Genomic DNA, 22,762 nt, shown 5'->3' on the forward strand with positions numbered 1-22,762 from the left:
TTTTGAGATTCTGGCAACAGGTGTTGCTGGCCTGTAGAGACTTTTGAAAGAGGTCCGTGTGATTTTCTTGTCGTTGTTTTTTTCCGTAAGGAAATATTCTTGTTTTATATTTGGATGTCGTAAAAGGCAAAAAAAATAAAGACTTTACATTCACCTTGATTTCTAACTGACTTGTCATCATATTGAGTCCATAAATGGCAGAAGTGAAGACAATGAAAACTGTTTAAAATCCACGGGCAGATGATAACTGAGAGTGAATTTATTGTGATCTCACAGTATCTTAGCCTGTCACCCAGCAAGCTGCACTGCAGTCTTATTTATCAGTGTTTTATAGGAACTTTCCACTCTCACCAGGCGTGTGTTGATTTTCCTTCTCAAATATTACAATAAAAATAGAATGAAATAGAAAACTAAGATATCAATAGAGAAAAAAGGCTAATTATACGTGCATAATCTGCAAATTATGAATTATACTCACCAGAAAACAGTTGAAAAAGTCACAGATTTTAGTACCAAAATACAAATCATTATCAAACAGCGTATTAAAAACATCAAACTTTACATTTCATGATAAACAAACAAAAACTACATTGCAGTGTTTATCTCACACTGTTTGTGTGGAAAGTATTGTATATTGTAGCTGCTTAAAGCCAAATCTCTGTTTTATATACACACGGCCTCAGAAGAAAGAACAGACACTTTCTCACACGCTGCTTCCAGTTTACTTTTGGGCTTGATTGAAACAACAGCGTCTTGTTGGAAGTGTCCTGTTGTGCAGGTCGTAAAGTGTAACAGGAGCTGCATACAGGCAGAAGAGCAGTGCGGGATCACTGGGGATCCTGTTATGTTAATTAGCCTCTGATGGACCGACAACACATGCAGCTGAATACAAAACCAGGCGGGACGACATTTGTCTCTGTCTGAACGGGTCTGACACCTCGACCTCTCATGGCTAATGTGCAACAAACAGGAGGACGTGTCCTACAGCTGTCGCACGACTCACACCCACAGTTTGTTCATCCATCTGCATTGTGTTGACTCAAAGTCAGCATTCTGACATGTCTATGTTTAAGCCATTTATATACACAATATAGTTATTTTACACAAAGAGGTGAAACAGAGAAGAAAGTCATACACTGAGAGGATTCTTAATGGTCCAAGTTTTTAACCAAACTAACATTTTTGTGTTCTGATGAGAGATTTGTTTTAAGAGAGGCTTAAATGTATTATTCTTTAAAATGCTTACTAGTAAAATATTCTATTTTTTACAAAAATAAGTAAATAAATAAGGAGTTAATGGGCATCAAGGGGAGCTGTACATTCATAAAGCTTCCCTTGGCATAGCAAATGTGTTTGGCATAAACGGTATTCAGATTACAATTCTGCTGCCATAATGCTGGACAGGACAAGGGGTTTTTAAAAAATAAAAATAAACAAAATAAAAAGATAAATTAATAAATATAAAAAAAAAAATTATAACAGGTACATATTCTATTGTTAATCCAAAAATAAATATTGTCGTCACGCTCGTGAAAAAACTGGTTCAGTGGATTTTGGTCTGGTTTTTTCTGCAGGTTAACAATTTAAAAGTTTAAAAGTGACCTTTTCCTTCTCTTGATTTAGTTTAACCTGCTCCTGCCCCTACATATACTCTGTTGTTTAGTGTAAAAGAATAAACAAAAGACATTCAAAGAAGAGGAAAAAAAAGAAGAATTTGTCATGTTAAAGAGTCTCAGGGTACGAAAAGACTTAGAGAAAAACCTGATGTTCCACTTTTGTCCACTAGATGGCAGACTCCACCTTGGGAACAGGACTGATCTCCTCAGGGAGATGTGTGCGTGTGTCAAACTAAATCATAAATGAATGAAGTTAAATCAAATCATTTGGTCTGTATATTTCTTTACATTTATGTTGATCGTTTAAAGGGACCTCTTTCTTGCTGACAATACATGTGTACCTTTAAAATTCTGCTGAAAGGGTTCCAACTTTACAATTTAACAAGATAAAATCAACAAATGTTCCATACTTTTTATAATGATAAAATGTATCAGCTCAATGATGGCTGACGGCTCAGGTGACCCTGAAACATCCCATAGTTAAGCTGCTATAGGCCCAGACTGCTGAGGGGCCTCCTGTCACACCTTTCCTCACTTTGCTCTCTTTTCACCCTTTTATTTCTTCATGACATTATGTACATTTGGCATTATTGTTGTCATTAACCTGTGTTTCTCTCTCTCATTGGGTATCCTTTGAATGGTGTTACGGTGTTTGTTGTCCCCTCTTTTGGCCACCCTTCCTGAGTCTGGTTCTGATGGAGGTTTCTTCCTGTTAAACGGGGGATTGGACCGAAGAGAAGTTTTGGTGCAATCTGTTGGTTTTTGGTGGTGTTTTTTAATTGGCTCTGTATTTATGCATTGGACTCATTTTAAATTGAATAAATTGGATTTGATTGGATTATGATTCAAATTAATTTGACTCTAATTGGCTTGAATTGGACTGTGTCATTGAGGTGCTGTATAAATAAATTGAATTGAATTGATCAAGGAAGTCATCGAATAGGTGAATGAGCTAAATGTTTCTGCTTTAGATGCCAAAGTATCTTCAGTTTAAGTGATGGAAGTGTTTTTTTATGGTTACTTGGAAATAGAAAAGTAAGAAACACTGTCATAATATTTAGGGTTAGGGTGTGAAACTGGAAATAATTCTGCTGCCGTCTTTCAGCTTCGAGATGTTCACGGAGCATTTTTATCTGGGGTGTTTCTTTGTGGTGTTTTAGATTAGCTACACCACTGGATGGCGGCATAGGAGAGGTTTACACACACACACACACACACACACACACACACACAAAAAGAAAGCTTGCAACCACAAAGGACTGAAACAGTCAAAGCAGAAACAGTAGAAAGAGAATGAAAATGATGGATCAACCAAAATATAATCTCTTTCTGTTTTAAAGCTTGTGGGTGATTATTTATGAGTGGATTCAAAAAGGTTTATTTCAAAGGATGGAACCCGCAGCAGTCATTTGGCTCAAAGCAAAGGTTCCCCCATTTCTGTGGGCTTCATCCAGATATCTCATGTTCTTTACTCTGTTTTATATGTGCATGACTCATATAAAGAAGTGTATTTCATTAATAACTGACCAGAAAAATAAATCTTAACCCCAATAAATCTGGTATTTAAAACAGGAGTAGTGATCAATGAAGCAGAGCGATTATTAAGAGGCTATAGATGAAGGGATATAGACCATCGGATATTAATATGGAGGTTTTGTGATTTAGAATTTAATCCAAAACCACCAAAACTCAAAAATAATCTCATTACACCACAGTTATCTGTCTACATTTCATCATTTACTGACTTATATCCTCTTTCTGTGGAGACTTTCTCCATCTCGTCCGGCTACTCGCTCGGTTTACATCGAAATCTGTGCGTTTTACACAGTCTGACCATAAATAAATATGACTTTAAGTAACTCACTCTTTTGGACAATGGAGTTTTATTAGAGTGGGAAGAGTTCAGACTTTTTTTTTCACACATTACTTTGATCCCATATCTTTAGTATTCTCAGCCAGCATATGAATGTTGTATTAATAGGTTTTATAATGCAGTTTGAAAGCGAAAGATACAGTTAATGAGTTGCATAATAAATGCTGCTGCAATGTAAATGTGTGCAGAGACATGATCACTGACAGATGCTAAATATTAGAACATAGGCCTACTTAGATCTTCATGTATTCCTGCTCACATGTAAAGATAATATAATCCAGAATATTTCTTGTAAATGAGAAATAAAAGAGATTAACATGAAGTGTTCGCATCAGTTTTCAGTTGTAATTTAAATGAACACATGATTATAGAATAATAAAAGCAGCCAAGTCATTTTAGCGAACCCAATCCTGTTTGAAGCTCAACCACAAAGACAAATATCTGCAGGCCGTTGAAGCTGAAACTTTAGTCAACAGCACTCAAGAAAACAATCTGATCCATTTGGACAACTCAGATTTATTTGGCATACTCAACATGCAGTGATGATCTCTACATCAGAGGAGTTCACAGTAACAAACATGCTTGCAGGAGGAGGATCCGAGAATCTCTAACGGTGTGTGATCACAGTCTGTTACATTCATCCCATTCAGCTCAGGCCCAGGAACATCTGGGAAGCGTGGCGGTGATGTTGGCGCACTAACGTCATTCAAACACGACACAACAAAACGCTTTACACGCGCACTGGGGTTCGTTCATAATAATTCATTTTTGGTTGGTCCCCCCTGCTGACAACGTCTGATATCCTCTGATTTATTTCAGGTGGATGAGGTTAGAGTGCGGGAGTCTGCGGAGTCAGAGCGCTCCTCGTACTCCTCGTCAGGGGAGTAGAGGCCGGGTTTAGGCCCCAGCGAGCAGCTCTCCTCCTGGATGCTGATGCGCGGCTCCTCGGAGGCTCTGGTGGGGAGGATGGAGGAGCTGCGGAACACCGACGCCCCGGGGCCGGCGGGGGCTGCCGGGCCGAAAGGAGACACGTACTGCGCGGCCGAGCGGAGCTGGTACTGCTGCTGCAGGGCCATGGTATTCCACAGAGTCACGTCGTTGTGCATGAAGGGGCTGGTTTGACTGCGTGTCAGAGAGTTGCGCAGCATGAGCGGGTAGCGCGTGGGCTGCGGGAAGGAGGGATGCTGCAAGGGGACCCCCAGCGCGCCGGTGGACACAACGCCCGAAGCGGAATCAGATGTGAACCGGAGGGAGTCCGGGACCCGGAAAGCGGAGCCCACCGACCATTTGGCGGAGGAGGACACCGGGTGGTAAGAGCCCAGCGTGTGCTCGAACAGGTGTCCGTTTGAGGGCAGCACCAGGGCCTCCGCGTGCGGGTCACCGTGATGGTGCGCGCTCCCGTCAGTATTCCGGCTGGACAGCAACACCTCGATGGCCCCCACCAGATCCCCCCCACAGCCTCGGAGGATGAGCTCCAGCACCGGGGGCTTGTGCGTGGGGAAGATCTTCTTGAGGACCTCCAGCGGAGGCCGGTTGGCGCGGAGGCTGAAGGGTAGACTGATGGAGCCCGCGAGGCCTTCAATCAGCACGCTCTGCTCCCCGGGGCTCGCGGGATACTTGGGCGGACTCTCGGCCTTTGCATCCTTCTCAGCGCTGCCGGCTTTGGGGAGGCTGTAGCGGCTCTCCTCGGGGTGGGAGGGGGTCTCTGACGGCTCCGGGGTGTAACAGGAGTTTGGTTTGGAGCCCTCGGGGGAGCTGACCGGGTCCTGCTCCTTGTCACTGGAGCTGCCTCCATTCTCCCCTCCCGAACCCTCCTCTGGGCCGTCCTCTGCGGGCTCTGCAAAAGGAAAATAGAAAGCTGAAGGAACACGGGGAGGAAGGCAAAAACTTCAGCTTCAGAGAGAGGAATTTATTCCAAATTATTCCGAAAACATAGTGTAAATTGGGACTTATTCTGCTGAAAAGAAAGAAAATTCTGTTATAAATGATTACACATAAAGTTAAAGAAACTTAAGAGAACTAAACCCGCGACTTTTTTTCCCTTGCTCTCTCTTTAACCTGCTCTCAGCTCTCCTCTCGGGGAAACGTCAGGTTGTCTGCAACACAGCGATAAACGTGGATTTGTTGCCATTTCCTCCTGAGAGCTGCTAACACAAAGCGCTGACTCCGTGTGGTTGGGAAATCTACCATCGATGCCTTTTTGACCACATTTTGTAAACAGATCCCCTGCCTCTCGGTAACATTCCATCTGAGGCCGGCCTCCTGCAGGAGGAATGGCGATCACATGTGACTGGCTGCTGTCATCAGATCAATGTTTTAGGCTCCGAGAGAGGAGACAGACGTGGGGAAGGTGACATCTTGAATAAGTCACCAAACTTTAGATAAACTTCCCCCTGCATGTTTTGATAGGAGGCCTCATTTTAAAACTAAACTGAACCCAAAGTGCTGAAATTAGCTGCAAATTCAGTTTAAAATAATCCCATATATGACTAACGCCACACGGACTGATTTAATTGATCATTTTATGTCTTTTTCGGGAAAAATTATTGCAAAGACATAACATTTGTTTTTTTTCTTTTTTAAATGTAGCAAGAAATTCTTCTAAAGCATAGCGCGGGAATGAACGTCTTTAAATAACCAGAAATGTGAGGATTAGGGAAAAAAAGTTCAGAAAATAGCCTATTAGATTTTTATTCGAAATATTGTATAGGCCTATAGCTGATCAAAGTAGGCAAAGCACACTGCATCCCTTTTTGTAATTAGCTGTGTTATTTAAATAAACGTTTTATAGTGATCATTTTCTCTTTTTTGTTATCTAAAAGTGTTCTGAATCATTTCCTTGCCTGCATGAGGTCTGTAGAATGAAGAGTTCTGAGCTGATTTAGTCTAAATGTACAGAGACGGCAGCCAAAGTTCCATCGCATTTTCCTTGTTCTTGAACATAATCTTTTAGACGAATTTCCTTCAAATGTTTGTGTGAAATCTTAAAGAAATAAAAAAAAGTCTTGTGAGAATGATTCTATTTATATCACTGACAGCTTTGATAGTTTTAAAGTGTTTTTTTTCAGTGGATAACTCGGCATTTTTGGTTTTCCTCTCACAGTTCTAATAACTGATCACAAAGTGAAACTCAGTCCCATCAGAGCTGTTCTCTCCCACCTGTGCATGTCGGCGCTGCGCTTTGCGCCGCCTCCGTGCCGCTCCACCTCAGCTCCAGCTCCTCCGTCCTCGGCGGGGTTCCCTGGTTCTCCTCGCTGGCTCCACTCATTCCGATCCCGGGCAGAACTCTAAGGGACTCCGGGATGAGGCTCTCCAGGCTCTCGTTGGCCTGCTGCCTCCGGAGCGCCACCTGCGCCGCCATGACGCGCTGCCGCTCGATGATGAGGATGCATTTCTCGCAGGTGCAGTCCTTGAAGCGGCAGTAGCGCTTATGACCTTTGAGCCACGATAGCACGCCGTGGTTTCGGCACCGCGCGCACTTGGGCGTCCTCTGTAGCGGGGCCCGCGGCTGGGACACCGGAGCCCCCATGTAAAGGTAGGGGGACCCGTAACCATTCATCCTGTCAGCGTGTTTCCCAGGACGCACTGGCGCATCCGCGGAGAGCGGAGGCTGGTTGTGAGCAGCAGCAACTATCAGAGGGATGGAGCAGGATGGAACTCCTCCACTGCACGCATGACAGGATGAGGACAAGAGGTGTTGGCTTGTTGTGGAGGATCCACCTTTCCTGCGGCTGACAGCACAGATATGCATCAGGGCTGACACGCTCTGATGAGGGCGAGTAGCCAAACGCTGTCACTCGCGTCAAAAGCGGCTGCACGCTGCAAAAGATGTCAGCGCGAGGCAGAGGCGGGCGACACGACACCCACCCGGTGAGATTTACAGGCTCAGAGTTTTAGAGGAGAAATGAGACATTTTGTTTTCCACTGGATACACCACCCTCTCCGTGTTTTTAACCTTATCAGAGAGAAGCTGCGACATGAACAACTATACAAGAGACGCAGGGCATTTCAATTCAAACTCAAATGTCGCCTGAAAATGAAACAAATGGCATCTGAACTGCTAAAAGTGAGTCATTTTCAGCAGGCTGTGCAGGATTGTCCCTGAATAAGTCTAAAATATGGGTAGTGCGCTTTTGTGTGTTTTAGAACTACAAAAGATGAGTCCATCGGTGTCCACTCTGAGGAATCTGCTTTGGTTCTGCATTAAACTAAAGTGCACGAGCCAGTCAGTTTTTCTTTTCTATTGACACACCTTTATTTCATATTTCAGGAGAAATATGACACCATGTTTTTATCGCACCAAACCCAACATTTTCCCAGCTGTCGAATCTCTGACTCTTACCTCTTTACATATATTTTTCAAGGAAATAACACCAACCAATTCAGAGAATGAGCTTTGGTTCTATTGAAAACATGGAGGCATGCGTCAGTATTTCCTACTCTGCTGTCTGCGGGCTCCGAGAAGGAATCCGGACAAAGCGGATCCGCCGCCTGCTCTCACCTTTTAAACAATCGTATACATAACTTAGATGATTAGCTCTCTACATGTATAAAAGCCCTTTGGGAACTATGTCGAGGATGCTGATATGTCCCCTCTGCTGGACTAATAGAGGGCATTGAAACATAACACCGGACAAAGCCGGGGCCCATTTCTGACCGTAAAAAAGGTTTATTCAAGCAAATAATGGGATCCGAGCAGCGCGGCTTTCAGAGAATAAGAGCACGGTAAACTTCCCCACATGAAGCCCGTCTCCAGGGCTATTAAGCTTTTAATTGGAAAATAGCAGAGGAAATTTCAAGGTGACTAGAGAGGCTTCGCAGTTTGTGCCGGCCGAGTAGATTTGTGGGAGTGGGAGGCTGCGCGTGAACGCATAATAAATTTATTCATGTTGTTCCTTGATAAAGAGTCAAACATAAGCCGGAGTAAAAGTTTATACTGCGGGGCTGCAGTGTTTTCTTCTCTTTTTTTAATTGGATGCGCGGTGGGTCCGGCATGCTGAGAGAGCGTCATCGTGCTTTATGCTCTGTGCAATTAATGTAAAACACAACGTAGATTTTTACTCATGTGAAATTCATGCTCTTTATCAAACAGGCTGCTGCACATTAGGACAACGATCGCACTGCGCCTCCAGAGAAGAGAGAGGAAATCAAATTAAACCGAAACGCGACACCTTACCAGAACTGATGTGAACACAAAGAGTCACAGTATAATAATATGTAAGATGAGCTGTAGGGATATTATCTTCAGCAAGACACTGAAATAAATACATGTGTGGTTTGGTCTCATCATGCAGGTCACTTTATAAAGCTCAGGTGATTGATCAACAGGCATCAAATGAATAAATTGAGGTCACATTTCACCCCAAAATTGTAAGAAATTCAAATCGTTTATTTTGTCACAGTAAACTAAAAAATATTCTAATTTTGGGATTTGGTTTGTTGTTTCTGTCAGAGCAACTCAAATCAGCTGATTTGAAATCAGAGCAGATGTTGCACAGATAGGAATGATCCTCAATGAGGGTAAAGGTTAGCGTCTGTCCACATGTAAAATAAACAATCACAACTGTTAAACAGAGGTGGTTAAAACTGGTCATAAAGCGTCTCCACCTGCAGAGTTGTTACTGTTTAAAACAGTGAATGTATCACTCAAAAATGAAGGAATCTCTGTGTGTGTGTCTGTGTGTCCATGGCCTACAGGATGGTCCTGGGAACAAAAGAAATCCCTCACAGTTTTTGGCTGGAGTGACGCCATTTCTCCTCAACGTGGCCCCTGCTTTTAAATCATAGAGTATAAGCAAGCCTCACTGTGTTTAAAGCTGTGTTTTAATGCATGTCTCTATGAGCTGGTCAGATCCATCCACTGGGATTTTTTCCCATTCTTAAAAAGCAAAACTGCTCCAGCTCCTCCATGCTGGATGAGTTCTGCTGTCTGGAAGTCAAGTCACAGATTCTCAGCTGGATTGAGGTATGGGTTTGGTCGGGGCTATTGCTGTGCATTTAAATGTCTCCTCTTAAACCACTGCAGTGTTGTTTTATCAGCCCTCTTTGGGGCATTGTCCTGCAGGAAGGTGAACCTCTGTCCCAGTCTCAAATCTCTAGGAGACTAAAACAAGTTCCCTGTATTCAGCACAATCCATTATGCCCTCAATTTCCCCAGTCCCCACAACATGATGCGGCCACCACCATGCTTCACTGTGGGGATGATGGTATGAGAGGTGTTGGGTTTGCACCACATATAGTGTTTCCTTTGATGGCCAAAGAGTTCAATTTTAGTCTCATCTGATCAGAGGAGCCTCTTCCATATATGTGAGGAGCCTTTTGGTGAACTTTTCTGTAAGCAGTGGCTTTTTTCTGGTGATGAAGCCCAGCTCTGTGGAGTGCAGAGGGCTCATGAACGGTCTCCTTCGTGGAGTTTTCCAGCTCATTCAGGGTTATCTTTGGTCTTTGTTTCCTCTCTGATCAATGCTCTTTTTGACTGTTCTGTGAGTTTTGATGGACAGCCCTCTCCAAGTTTCAAGGCTCCTCGGCCTTCACGCTGTCGCTTGCTTGGTAGTGCCCCTTGATTTGTGGCATTGCTGGCTCTGAGGCCTGTTAAAAAGTCAGGAAAATGCTAAAGAGGGTTCAAAACATAAGCAAAATGTATTTTTAATATCATTATTTATCAACCATAATCACCTTTTGACAAATCGTTTTTATCTCAGAGCTGATTTAAAGAATCTTTAATTGTAAAGCAATTTCATATCACTCTTTCTTACACTGTCAAGGTTATTTTTATGAAATCTGCATCCTGGATAAAGTAATGATTGAAATCATCTGTGAATTTCCCCATTGTGGGACAATAAAGGGAAATGTAATCAAATCTGAGGTCCCACTCTAAATTAATTTTTTTTGTGATTGACACTGCCAGGGCCTCAGTGACAAATAGACTCGATCATAGTGCGATGACAGCGTGTGGTCCTATAAAAAGAGAATAGCACGTTGAGCTCACAGTGACACAACACTGCTGTGTAACGAGGCTGCTAATAAAACCATTAACGCTTCTTAAGATGTCAGCAATATGTACTATTTTACAGAGTTTCAATAGATTTCCCTTCCAGAGTTAGACCACATCCATCTCACTCTAACTCATCTGAACCCTTTGTAAAGCTCTTTAAAACGTTGTTAAATTCTTATCATTACTCTGAAACTTTAGCATGCAATTATTGGAATTATGAAAGACATCCCTTTTACTTACATAATTAAAAATTCCCTTGCCTGCCTTTTATTTGTAATGGACTGTTTGCACGGTGACTGCCACTATGTGAACCTTGGTAGAACCTTCACTGATAAGAGCCCAAATGGGTTAAAATGTTAATCAGAGAAAAAGAAAGACACAAACCAATTCTATCTAGTGAAAATGTCTGTTTTTAACTGTTTTAGTGCCATTGAACACAACATATTTAGGTTTTCGACTCCTGAGAAAGACATTTTATATACTGAACAATCACTTGAAAGGTAACTGCTGGTTGTTTTGGAATAATAATATCCTGCTATTTAAATGTAACCCACTTTTTGAATTCTCAGTATAAACTAATTATTTTTTAAATATCTGTTTTAAAGCCTGACATGGATATGTATCTGCAGTGGAAATGTCTGACAAATTTACTCTATTTATATATAATAATGTAGGAAATCTGGATTTTTGGCCTTTCAGTGTGTGGGGCCTCTTGGAATAACACAATAATCCACTGTTTTGTATTTAATTAATTCATTAAATGATGTCCTGACAGTCAAACATGTTCATATTTTCTAATGTAACTGAATGGACTCATGGTGCTTTGTCTCTCTGCTTTTCTGTCACTCCACAGCTTGGACCTCATGTTTATATTAGCTGAGGAAACTCCGCCAGCAGGGCCCCCTCAGAGCTGGAGGAGGAGCTGACCTCTGCTGAGTGCACTTATTATTAGGTGCTGATTGGGGGCGTCGCCGCCGCTCAGAAGTCCTGTCACAGAAACGCTGATTTAAACTTCCCTGGGGAGGCGGGACACTGAGCTCCAACAGAGGAATTAGCCTGACGTCTGAGTTAGGAGACATTTTTTTCGAAAGCAAAGAACATCAGTCAGACGTCAGCCTTCAATGCCAACCAGCCTCCAGACAAAATAAGCCTTCTTTTTAAAGGCCGCTGCAAGAAAAGCTCTCGGATTGGAATAAAACAAACTATCAACAACCACATCAGTAAAATTCTTATCATAAGATCATAAGAAGTCTGTTATTCTTCTTTTATGGTGTTTTTCTTTCATAGTAAGAGGCCCACCACTATTTCTTCAGAATATTGATGACAGATTTTATGTCCTCCCTATTTAATATTTTATTGCAGGGTTTGCAATAACAGCACTTAAAGTGGACTAATTCTTTTTTAGGTTATTATATTTATATTCATTAGGCCTCAACCTGCACAGGAAGCGCCTGTCGGTTTGCTAAATTCTGTAGATAATTTATTGTTTTCAAGATTTTCATGAACTCCTGTTACATCTGACAACACTCACTTTTCCCGGTGTCTGATTCACATTTTCAGTAATTACTTTTTTATAAACGATGAAGAAGTCAAATCAAAGGTGCAATGTGATGTATTTTGTGGTAAATGGGACCAAAGCTGCAGTGAGGTGAAGAATGACGGCAATAAGTGTGAATTCCCTTCCTTTGCCAAACAGTGTACATCCAGTATTATCAGAATATGTTCTGCTTTTACATTAAATGATTTCTAAAAAAAATTATTTAATTGAAAAAAAATAAGCAATGATAAACGGGGTAATATACAATCTAGGGATGGTAATTATATAAATTGAACAATTCACTGTGATACAGTTCTTAATATGTATTTTACAAAGATATCTAAAAGATGTAAGATTTCTATAAAAGAGGCACTGGTTAGCTGCCTTCACATTTATATTCAGTAACAGACCAGGGAGTCACAGTATTTGTTAATTAACACAGCAAGTAGTGTATTTGATGGCTCTTGTTTCACTCGATCTGGACTTTGTTTAAAAAGTCTGGCATGAAAACATTTCTAACTGTTATCTTTTCACCGCAGCTCTGATGTAGGCACAGTGTCGTGTCGACAAAGCCGTCACAATCAACCACTGTGAGACAATACAGCAATCAATCTGAGACACATGCTGTATCCACCTTCAGCCTCGTCAAGTTATGGCCAAATTGTGGTTGGAAAAAACTCGCCGCTTGTTTCTTTTATCTTGTGAGTTGATGATGTTTGTGCTAACTGTGTTAGCATCCGGCTAAGAGTTCCCATCAGCTGTACTACTGCTGTGCCTACATACCTTTATCCACTACTCTTTTCATCTAATTTAATGTAGATGATAGCATTAATGATTCTGCCTCTGAGGCTCTTTGAGAGAAGCTGGGTCCTTCTACACGCTGCTGTGTTCTTTTATTTTCTTAGTTTTCTAAAATTCAAATTAACTTGTATCTTCATAACTGATTAAACTTCTTTAATTATGATGTTTTAGCAGAAAACTTTTGTTTAAACCGACCCTAAATACCCTGAATGTGTCAGATCATCCATGCGGGGAATGATCTTTATGGCGCCTACACCATTAGTTCAGTTTAATCAACTACAAATTTCACACCAATTTCTTTACTGAAGAGGCTTCAAAGTAAAAATCTATTATTTTCTGTCTCGCATTTTTCTTTCAGAGCTAAAAGGGTCATCTGACCTGAAAAGTTGAGTTCCTGAGAAAACAGTTGAAACTCGAAACTGAAGGAAACAATTTGCTCTCCCCTGAACATCAAACACAGTTTGAATTGTCCTCCTCCACCTCTGAGCTCGCAGGCTTCCTGCCTGTAACGAGCCGCCATCACTCCACCAGGCGCTGTCACAGCGGGATCCGAGCAGATTTTATCTATTATGGGAGGGCGTGATTCATGGAGGCCGAGGCAGCTCAAGGAAAACCAACCCTGTGACACTTTCTCCCCTGCGCTGTACACGGGGCAGCAGCTACAGAAGGACATGGCAGCGGGAGCCGGTCGCCCCTGACAACGTGATAAAATGGCCTTCCTTAACTAAACTCGTAAAGCACAGGGCGATAAAACTCAATCTTCTGTAAAATCCAATTAAGTCATTATCTGACTGATTGTATCTTTAATTGAAAACAGAAGTGACAGTAAATTTCTGTGATATATCAGGATCAATCGATACTGCCGTACAATCTGGTCTCAAGAGGTGATTTATAATGTCAAAGCCATATAGGTAACTCCACATTCTTCTCTCTAAAACCACTGGTGGATGAAATTAAGAGTAAGTGCGTTTCATAAAAAAACAAGATGGTCATGTTATTGATTACAACAGATGGGGCAGAATCCAATGAATGTTCCAACAGTGCAGCGCAAAGAAAATACAAGTAATTTTCTTCCTCTGTTTTATATTGTTGTTCCCGGCACAATATCACATGGACACTCCATCACTTCACAGCATCTTTATTTCCCTAAAAACTTGTAGCCACATAAACTCGGAGGCTGCAAATGACTTTTGTTGCTGTCTAATTCAGACACAAACGCAAATAAACATGTTGGAAGCATGCAGTTTGGAATAAATCTCCATAAAGCACAAACAGCACACAGAAGAGGCATGGAGAGGCAGGAAAATGCCATTATCGTCGTTAACATTTACACAACAAATCAAACTGTCAAACTGTTATTAGTTCATGTCGTAAAAAGTATATACACAGTACAGGGGGAAACTATTTGCACGTAAAACACAAGTGGTGAGATTACAGGATTGCAAATTAAATATTTTTATCATGACCACACAGAACACTCAGAAACACTGAAGAATGCGTTTCATAGATTCTGCACTCATCAATTTTCCATCCAGAAACCAAATGCTTTCAATTTACTATCATTTAAGACAAAAAAAAGGACAAGTCCCAAATGTTTTAGGAAGGAGAAATGTTTCAAAATATACGATGGGTTGCTGACGGCTGCCTCCGCCTCGGCTCGATTTTGCAAGGTCGAACCAAAGAGTGTAAAAGTTTTAAACGACGTGTGCAGCTCCGCTCCTGGCCTGAAGGGGTTAAATATACAATAGACATGCAAATCCTCCGGGACAAACGATGCCGTAAATAAGCAGCCGGCGCTCATCACACGCCAACACAGCCGAGGGAAAAATGATTCACGTCTGATCTGTTTGTGTTTTTCTGCCGGACAACCCTGGAGCTGCATGGCTCTGTGTGTCTGTCAGAGAAGTTATTTACTTTAAACTTTCATTCAGACGCTGCTGTCGCTCCTGACAAAAAGAAACTCACGCACCTTCAGTCTGTCAGACATCCGCAGGCGTCTCCATGTTTATCAGATTATCATTTAAACGCTCATTTCTGCTGTGCAAGTCCAGTGAAGTCTGGCAGAAAATCTATGCTTTACTGAGATTTAAGGAGAAGTCTTTTAATGGAGCTCAATATAAGACCATATTTAGCTGATGTATACCAGTATGTGAGCCACTGACTTACAACTGTATCACTGCCTCATAGTTTGTGTCTGATATGACTTCCCACTCGGTACAAAAACTAAAGAACAATCAGGTTTGAAGGTCCAGTGTGTAGGACGCGGGGACAGTTAGCAGTAAAGCTAAAGATTACACCCGGCTGAACACTCCCAACCTCAGCTTCTCGTTACAGGTGTGTAGGAGAAAGAGTGGTGGCTGTGATAAACCAGCAGAGCCTGGGTTTGATGGGTATAGTTTGAGTTATTCTGGATATAGGAGCCCATATAGGTTGATTCTATTGTGCAGAAATGTAAAACACAGTTACAGTCACTGAAACGCTCCTCGGTGTTGAGGCTGCACATTGTGACCCGAGTCAGAGGCACTGCTTTCCAGCTCACCGTTAGCTTCCTCTGTGTGGGCTCCTTAAAGAAAATAAATTCAATCATTTAACCTTGTCGATGTGTTTGTAAAATGTTTTCATGTGTTTTTCGAGACATATCAGAAGCAAAAATCACCCTTTCAATGCTATCCTGGAACGGGGCCAAACGGAAACAACCGGCCTCCAGGAACTAACAGCTCCCCGAATGTTGAAAGTTACAGAAAGAGAATGGATTCTCCCTGTGACACTGAACCTGAATACTTCCCTCTGCTTCTGAAAAAAAAAAGCTGTACGTACTGGAAGTAAGCCAATCAAAGCCAGACTAGCATATTCATAGATCCCCATTGGCTAAATGAGAGAGCAATTTCCCAACTTTTAAAGGCATGGCAGGTTTTTTTCGTCGACATATACATTTAAAAACATACAATTTGGAGCAGACTTTGCAGACTGCCCACTATAGTGGAGCATAAAACAGATGAGAAGAGCTGAGAAACTAGATAAACTTAAGATAATTACCTATATTGCATGTATTATTGCTTATCAGCTGGAGAAAAACAGACTAATAAACACACCTACTCCATCTGGTGAAATTTCTACACTTAAATCCTCTGAATAAGTGCCAGAGAATTACAGGAAGCTCGATTTTCCAGCACAAAACATTCAGTGTGAACACCAACAAAGAAAACTGCTGACACTGTAATCTGGAAAGGATTTAATGGCATTATTCTAAAGAAGTTGTTTCGCTTGGGCTTAAAAAACATTTGACTTTGTGTTAACAGTCGCTTTTCATGTAGTCTTGATTGATTTTAATCAAGAGTCAAGGTAGTTTTAGTCACTTTTCGGACACTTAATGCTTAATGAACCGGTTTCAACCAAAGATTTAACAAGCTAAAAATGAACTAAACACAAACAAGCTACTTGTCAGCTACAGAGGGGAAACATGACAATGACACTGCAGCAACAATCAAACACTTTCTCAAGGACAATCAAGTCGAACCAAGTGAAATCCTCGTCTTTTATTTGGTGGTGTCACCATCGATGGAGTCGACAGTGAAGTCGGTCGTTTGGCCGCGGGCCTCGCAATCAGCCTTGATGTCGGCGCTGACCAGCGAGCCCATGGAGCGACAGGTCAGGGTGGAGTCGGTGAGGCCGCTGGGTGAGAAGGCTGCAGGGACGAGACAGACAGAGTCCTGCTCAGAGATCCTCTGTGAGTGTGAAGCTGTTCCCACACATTGTTATTCACAGGGTAACGGATGCCTTCACGGTGAAATACAGTTTACTACGATGCAGAGAATTAAAAAGGTGAATAAAAAGCTATAGTAGATACAGATGGATTTGTTTTTGCTGCTGTTATCTTATTTAAACCTCTCCTTTAATTGAGCTTGTTATTCTGAACAATCAACCTTTCATTTTGCTGAGATATGATAAAGTATGGCTGCCGGGTCAGATCCATAATGTAACAGAGTGCACGTCTGTAGCCTCATACCTGCTGAGCAGCTTCCAAACTTTTTTATTTAGCCAATAATTAGATGTTATCAACCCTCCGTCTTTGAGGCTACAGTCTTAATCTTCTAAATGTAGAATTAATAGAGCAAAGAGCAGAAAGTAGCTAGCCTGGTTCAGTCCAAAGTGAACAAAATTGATCATCTAATCCATAAAAAAAACATTAACAATCCACATTAAGACAACATGCTGCTGCAGGACTTCTGTCTGATGCCTTCGATGTTACTTCCACACCAGATCAGACCATTTATGACATTTTTAAAGCTCCAAGATGTTGAACCCGAGTCTCTTCTGAAGCGAGCAAAGCTCTTGCTTTTCTTCCACTGCGTAACGTACATTCTTTGGTTAAAGAGAAGGAGTCCAAAGTCTAAAGAATGCTAGTTCTTTAATGATTACAACTAATGTTGTCTTTTACTTTGTTTACTTGAACATTTAGTTCTACGGTGTTGATGTGGCGTTAATAAACATCTGTGAAAAGAAGTCCAGCATCCAATCAATGGGCGGCATATTGGCAGTGTTTACAGATGACTTTGGTTCTGTCGACTCCGCCGTCTGGAAGAACTTTAAAATGAAAATGGCCGAGTAAAAGTTCCGTACCCTTCTCCATGTTTGGTGGATCCGCCGATTACTTTCTTTTCCTGTTCCACAACAGACAGCAACAGACTTTTACAAAATAAAAGCCTGTGAGCAACAGACTTTTTCAATAATAAAACCTGCATTAATGCGCGATAAAGTATTTATCAGCGTTAAATAATTAACAAGTTAACGCGATAATAACGAGTTAACTCGCCCAGCCCTATAAGAAACATCTGAATTCACACCCACTGTTGCACATCTCCAACCCTGACGAGATGAAATCATTTACTCACATGGTTATTGTTCAATTACACAACATACATAATACATCATACAGATTTACACTATTGACCTTAATGACCTGAAATGCTATAATCGCACTGCAAATTTGTAGTGTTTGTCAGAATAAAAAAAGGTTTTGCTACATGAGGTCAGCCTATTAAACAGGCGGGGCTGATAAAAACTATGCCGGGGTAAAATACCTCCACATCTTTCAACTCTCTTTCAGATGTCCAACCACAAATCTTTCTCTCAGATACTCTTCAAAGTCATTAAAAAGATAAATTCATATTGCCTCGTGTAGAGCAGAGCGCACATGAAATGAACACGGTGAGACAGACAGAACTGAAGAGTCTGCTCAGAGCGCCGCAGAACAAACGCTCCTCTCTGTGGATATAAAGATGACTGCACTGAGACATGACTCCTAGCAAAGCTTTGGATTTACAGCAAATTGAATCAGTGAGCAAAAACAGCAGCATTATATCTTTTAGTGTTAACATGAGAGTAATGTGCTGCAGCTGCGTTAACACCACAGCTGCAGCACACAGTACCAACACCCGGTGGGACATTTGGCTGCTTTGTTTCTGCAGTCATTCACTTTGACATCGTATTACATTTATCTGCAAAGACCGTTATTTAGTTTGTTTTGGGATGGTTGGTTGATTTACTGATTGGCTATTTCAGTACACGTTTGAGTCTGTGAAATGTTTTAGATCTAGATTTCGAGGAGATTTGGTCCAAACAACCAAACAAAAACAAAAAAAAGGTGGACCTGGACAAAAAAACATCAAAACCTTGAATGTTAGAGGCTAAAAGGCATATCAAAATATTGTGTAATGCACAGCTTTATGAAAATCTCTAAATCAGTGAACTAGTTTAATTCTATTCCATGGTGTGTGCAGTTTTATATGATGAATAATAAATAGATTATTTATTATTATAGATCAGTTAGTTGAAAAACTGTGCATAAATAGTTTGTGATGACTTTTCCAGTTATAAATTACTCCTTCTCAGGTGATGCAAACACGTAATTGTGGATATTATTCTACATTTCTGCACATAGATCAGCGGAGAAGTAAAACTTCCAACCACTGGAGGATACAAACAGCCGTACAAGAACGCCTGAAAATGGCAAAACTGTGATTTAAAGCAGAGGCAACAAAAGATTGGACATTTGCCTTTGAAGGTAATCTCTGTTTTTTTTTTTTAGTACCTTGTGCCAAACACAACAGGAGCTCAAGTTTAGTCCTGCATCAATCAGTTGATCAGCAGGAATTTAAACACTATAAGCAAAAACTTGTGGGGGGTGGGGGGTTAATTTCTTAAATTTGACTATTTTAAAATCATTATTTAAATCCATGGGGTGAAACTAAACATGCCGAACTCATTACTGTATTCGTCAAATCAAGAAAATATTCAGCAGATCAATCAATGCTGAAATGATGCCACTCAAACTGCTGTTTTTCAAAAGGAAAGTCAGCAGAGTGACTACATTCAGAAAAATGTAGAATTATCAAAGAAAACTGTTCAAAAGGAGTGTTATCTTACAGAATAGTCAAACAATGTAATCTTTATCTTTACAGAACACCTCTGTCAGGTGACACGCGTGAAACTCATTCAAATGTAGCTGCATTTTAAAGATCTCCCTCCCTCTCTGCTCCTCAGCAGTGATGGGAAGGAAAAGAGGAGTAATTTTTCTCCTCATTAACTTCCTGATTGGTTTCGGACTCCAATTTTTGCCCGTCTGCAGTTTGTCACCAGTTCTGAACTGACAGCCCAATCGTTAATACTAATGTTTGTGTAGCTAAGTGCACCGTGCTCTTTTTTCATCCCTCAGCGGTCCACTTGTACAGCAATAACAGCCGGTGGGTGAGGAGGGCAGCTGTGAATTAGCCCGCTCGCTGTTAATTCCCTGTCTGTTCATCAGCAGGAAATCTACGATGTAATTAAAGGCCGAAAGCAGCCGAACGTGTTAGCTTCAGTGGCGATGTTAAATCATGACACACTGCGGTACACATGTTCTCTGCTGCTTCCGACTGTCCTCTGCTCCGCTGTTTAATACAGATTAATGTCAGCCGGCCAAAACAGCAGAAATCCTCGCACTCAATTAGGTGTCAAGCACCTGTTGGTGAACCTCAGACTAATCAACATATTACTGTCATCATCAGCTGACTGTTACTGGTGTCGTACTGCATGTAAATTTACCGGCGGCGCAGGCGTGTGTGGTGTGTCAACACAAATTCTCCTCTCCTCTTTTGAAATGGTGACTGCGTGGCTTGGTTCTCCACCCACACTCCACTGCAGGTGGTGCATCCAAGTGCTGTTTGCATGCTGCCATTAAAATCAAGAAGAAAAAACAAAATGTAGATCCTCTTTGAGCCCCTTCAATCACCTCAGTTCGAGCTATAAATCACACGCACGTCTGATTCGTAGACTGTAAATGAGCAGCACACTGATCAGATGGAGAGAATAAAGCTGATGATCGCAATGCCCAATGAAAGACTGAAATTATTGATCTGTGAGTTTTTTTAGTTTTGTTTTTTTTATAATAAGCCGGTAATGTTTTGGAGACAAGTGGCCATTAGTGGTTTTGATTTCAGAGGCATAAAGGCTGGTGTGCTTTTTCTGAGCGTCAGCACCTTTTAAAATTAGTTCCCAATGAAGAGAGCATGTGACGGTGTCTTCACGGCTGTTTTTTCGTTTTGTTTTGTTTCGGCAATGGACTCTGACGCTCAGTCTGTCTTGCAGGTGACAGACTGAGGAGACTCCGATCGTCCCTCTGAAAGTTGTGCTTTTTCACGGTGAACCACCTGAAAAGAGTCCCACTTTAAATTGATCCTTCATAAACCTAAAAATAGACTCTTCTAATAGCAGCTCTTACACAAGGTTGGGATTTTCACTGAACTGATGTCTCAGAAAGACGGCTTCAACCATTCCCAAGTGTCCCCTGTTTACATTACATTACATTACGGTCATTTTGCAGAAGCTTTTATCAAAAGCGACTTACAATAAGTGTGTTCAACATCGGTAGGCAAAAGAACTTCAGCACTGGAAAAAATCAAAGTCTTACCAAGTATATTTGTCTCATTTCTTGTCAAAATATCTCATTACACTTAATATAAGACACAACTGCCTAACAAGTACTATTTCAGTAAGATATAGGGACTTGTTTGAAGACAATACATCTTGAATATCTTGTTAAATGAAAAAGTCTTGAAAACAAATTGTTTTGAGTCACATATCATATGAAACAAGCTTCTTTTTTCTTTTTCATTTGAAGAGGTTTTTAAGCTAATTTCAAGATCACTTTCATCTCAAAAGTCCCAAATATCACATCTTATTTCAAGAAATCTTGACAAGCCGATTTTCACTAGTTACATTGGCAAATTTTTTTGCTTATTTCAAGCAAAAACGTTTCGTATTTGTTGTTTTTTTAACTTATTTTTGGAGGGGCATTTTTTCCGGTGAGGTCACAAGAAATCATTAGTGCATTTCCTTCCAAAACCAAACAGCTAAGAGCATAACTAGTGCTAGAGTAAGTGTGGCAAGTGTTTACCACTCATGGTGAAATTATAAAACATTTTGGGGCAAATGGGCTCAAAACAGTACAGCACAAAGGCTACCATCGCATCTACTGGTGAAAATGATTCATGGGAATATTTCTGTTTACTTATCAGGTTTTCTAAAGAAAAAAAAATGAGCTGACATCATAAATCTATCAGTCAGTCATCACATTATCCCAAATAATCACAAAAATGTAATTGCTATCTATGAAGGAGCTACACATGAGTACATGCTGAATGCAGTATCACATGAAAGCCAAGCACATCTCTGATAGTAACTCACATCACCAGACTAACGTGAGCTGTAACAACCTAAACTGTCACAGTCTCCGTTACTTAACTTCAGGCTGCAGCTTCTAACCAGGCAGACTTTAGCTGCTGGTGATGTTGAGAGAGTTTATTCTCCTACGTGAACTTTTGCCCTTTTTTCAGTCACTCAGCACTCTATATAAGATTTCCAAACTATTAAACAGTCTTTGTGTGGAATAACAAAAGGAAGCTTTTTTAACCTCCCACTTGTCCTGTTAGGAGGAGGAGGGAGGGTGTGAATGAAGGTGCAATCATTTCTGCTGCTGCCAAAGAGGGGAACAAAAGCCCAGATGTGAGTGGAGATGGTAATTCAGTCTGATCCAGCGAGGATAAGCTCGCTCTGTGGGTTACATACTCTGCACTCATCCCCTGTACACAAGGGTCATGGGGGTAGATAACGCTTAAGTAAACACTCAAACACACAAAGTGCGCACACACCAGAGTCTGCCTTCAACTGTACTTACAGTCAGTTTTCATGACTACTTGAAAGGAACAAGTTCTGCTTTAAAGAGGAGAGACTATTCGCTGTGAGACATTTTACACTGATACAGTAGATGTTATGAACGTAACAAAATATCCCTAAACTACTCATTTTCTATTGAGATGTTTGTAAACTTGAGTTAATTTAGTGTGCGATATTAAGTTAAGGCAAGGCAATTTTATTTATAGAGCACAATTCGTACACAAGGTAATTCAAAGTGCTTTACAGCTACATAAAATCACAAAAAGGCAATAAGATCATTAAAAATAAATTAACAAATATTAACAAATAAAAATAAATAAATAAAAAATAAAAAACCCATTACAAACCAGGCTTTTTGAAAAAAAAAAGAAAAGATTTCAGTAACAATGTGAAAGTGTTTCATGCACAAAGCTGCAGAAACCTGAAACAATCACCTGTCTGAACGTGTCCAGGGCCAGAAGCACTTAGTGGGACTATTATCACAAGAGCAAAAAAAATTCAATCTTAAGAATGAAGAGTTGCCTGTCACATGACAAGGTTGGCCTGGAATTAAATGTCTGCCATTAAAATGATACGAGCTGTGTCTAAAAAACATTGGCCCTGGCCAGTTGGAGAGGGTCCCATGTGAGTCCAGCTGAGGACGACCCTTGTAGAGGTGGACGCTCCCCTCTCTGGGAACATTACGGGTGTCTGGCTGCTCATCATCAGACCAGGCCAGCAGCAGGACT

General features: G+C 41.1%; 2 protein-coding genes across 2 annotated transcripts in view; both read right to left on the bottom strand.

Annotated features, from left to right (window-relative positions):
• Positions 1-3,737: 3,737 nt before the first annotated feature.
• Positions 3,738-7,146, bottom strand: dmrt3a (doublesex and mab-3 related transcription factor 3a). Its single transcript, XM_075468925.1, has 2 exons — positions 6,649-7,146; positions 3,738-5,326 (listed from the first exon to the last, which is right to left on the bottom strand). The coding sequence occupies exons 1-2, from the start codon at positions 7,046-7,048 to the stop codon at positions 4,305-4,307; spliced, it is 1,422 nt and encodes a 473-aa protein (XP_075325040.1). The 5' UTR covers positions 7,049-7,146; the 3' UTR covers positions 3,738-4,304.
• An 8,895-nt stretch (positions 7,147-16,041) lies between these two features.
• The window catches only part of dmrt1 (doublesex and mab-3 related transcription factor 1), a 30,091-nt gene continuing 23,370 nt past the window's right edge, over positions 16,042-22,762 (bottom strand). Inside the window, exon 5 of the mRNA XM_075468926.1 lies at positions 16,042-16,506. Within this exon, the coding sequence (XP_075325041.1) occupies positions 16,358-16,506 (149 nt within the window). The 3' untranslated portion in view covers positions 16,042-16,357. The remainder of the gene's footprint in view (positions 16,507-22,762) is intronic.

This window comes from Odontesthes bonariensis, chromosome 6, assembly GCF_027942865.1.
Source record: "Odontesthes bonariensis isolate fOdoBon6 chromosome 6, fOdoBon6.hap1, whole genome shotgun sequence".
Lineage (NCBI taxonomy): Eukaryota > Metazoa > Chordata > Actinopteri > Atheriniformes > Atherinopsidae > Odontesthes > Odontesthes bonariensis.

Excerpts from the sequence above, each read along its gene's own strand:
- dmrt3a (XM_075468925.1), bottom strand. The coding sequence starts at position 7,048 with ATGAATGGTTACGGGTCCCCCTACCTTTACATGGGGGCTCCGGTGTCC. Across the intron at positions 5,327-6,648 it reads CGCAGCGCCGACATGCACAG|AGCCCGCAGAGGACGGCCCA; the intron begins GTGGGAGAGAAC and ends TTCCTTTTGCAG.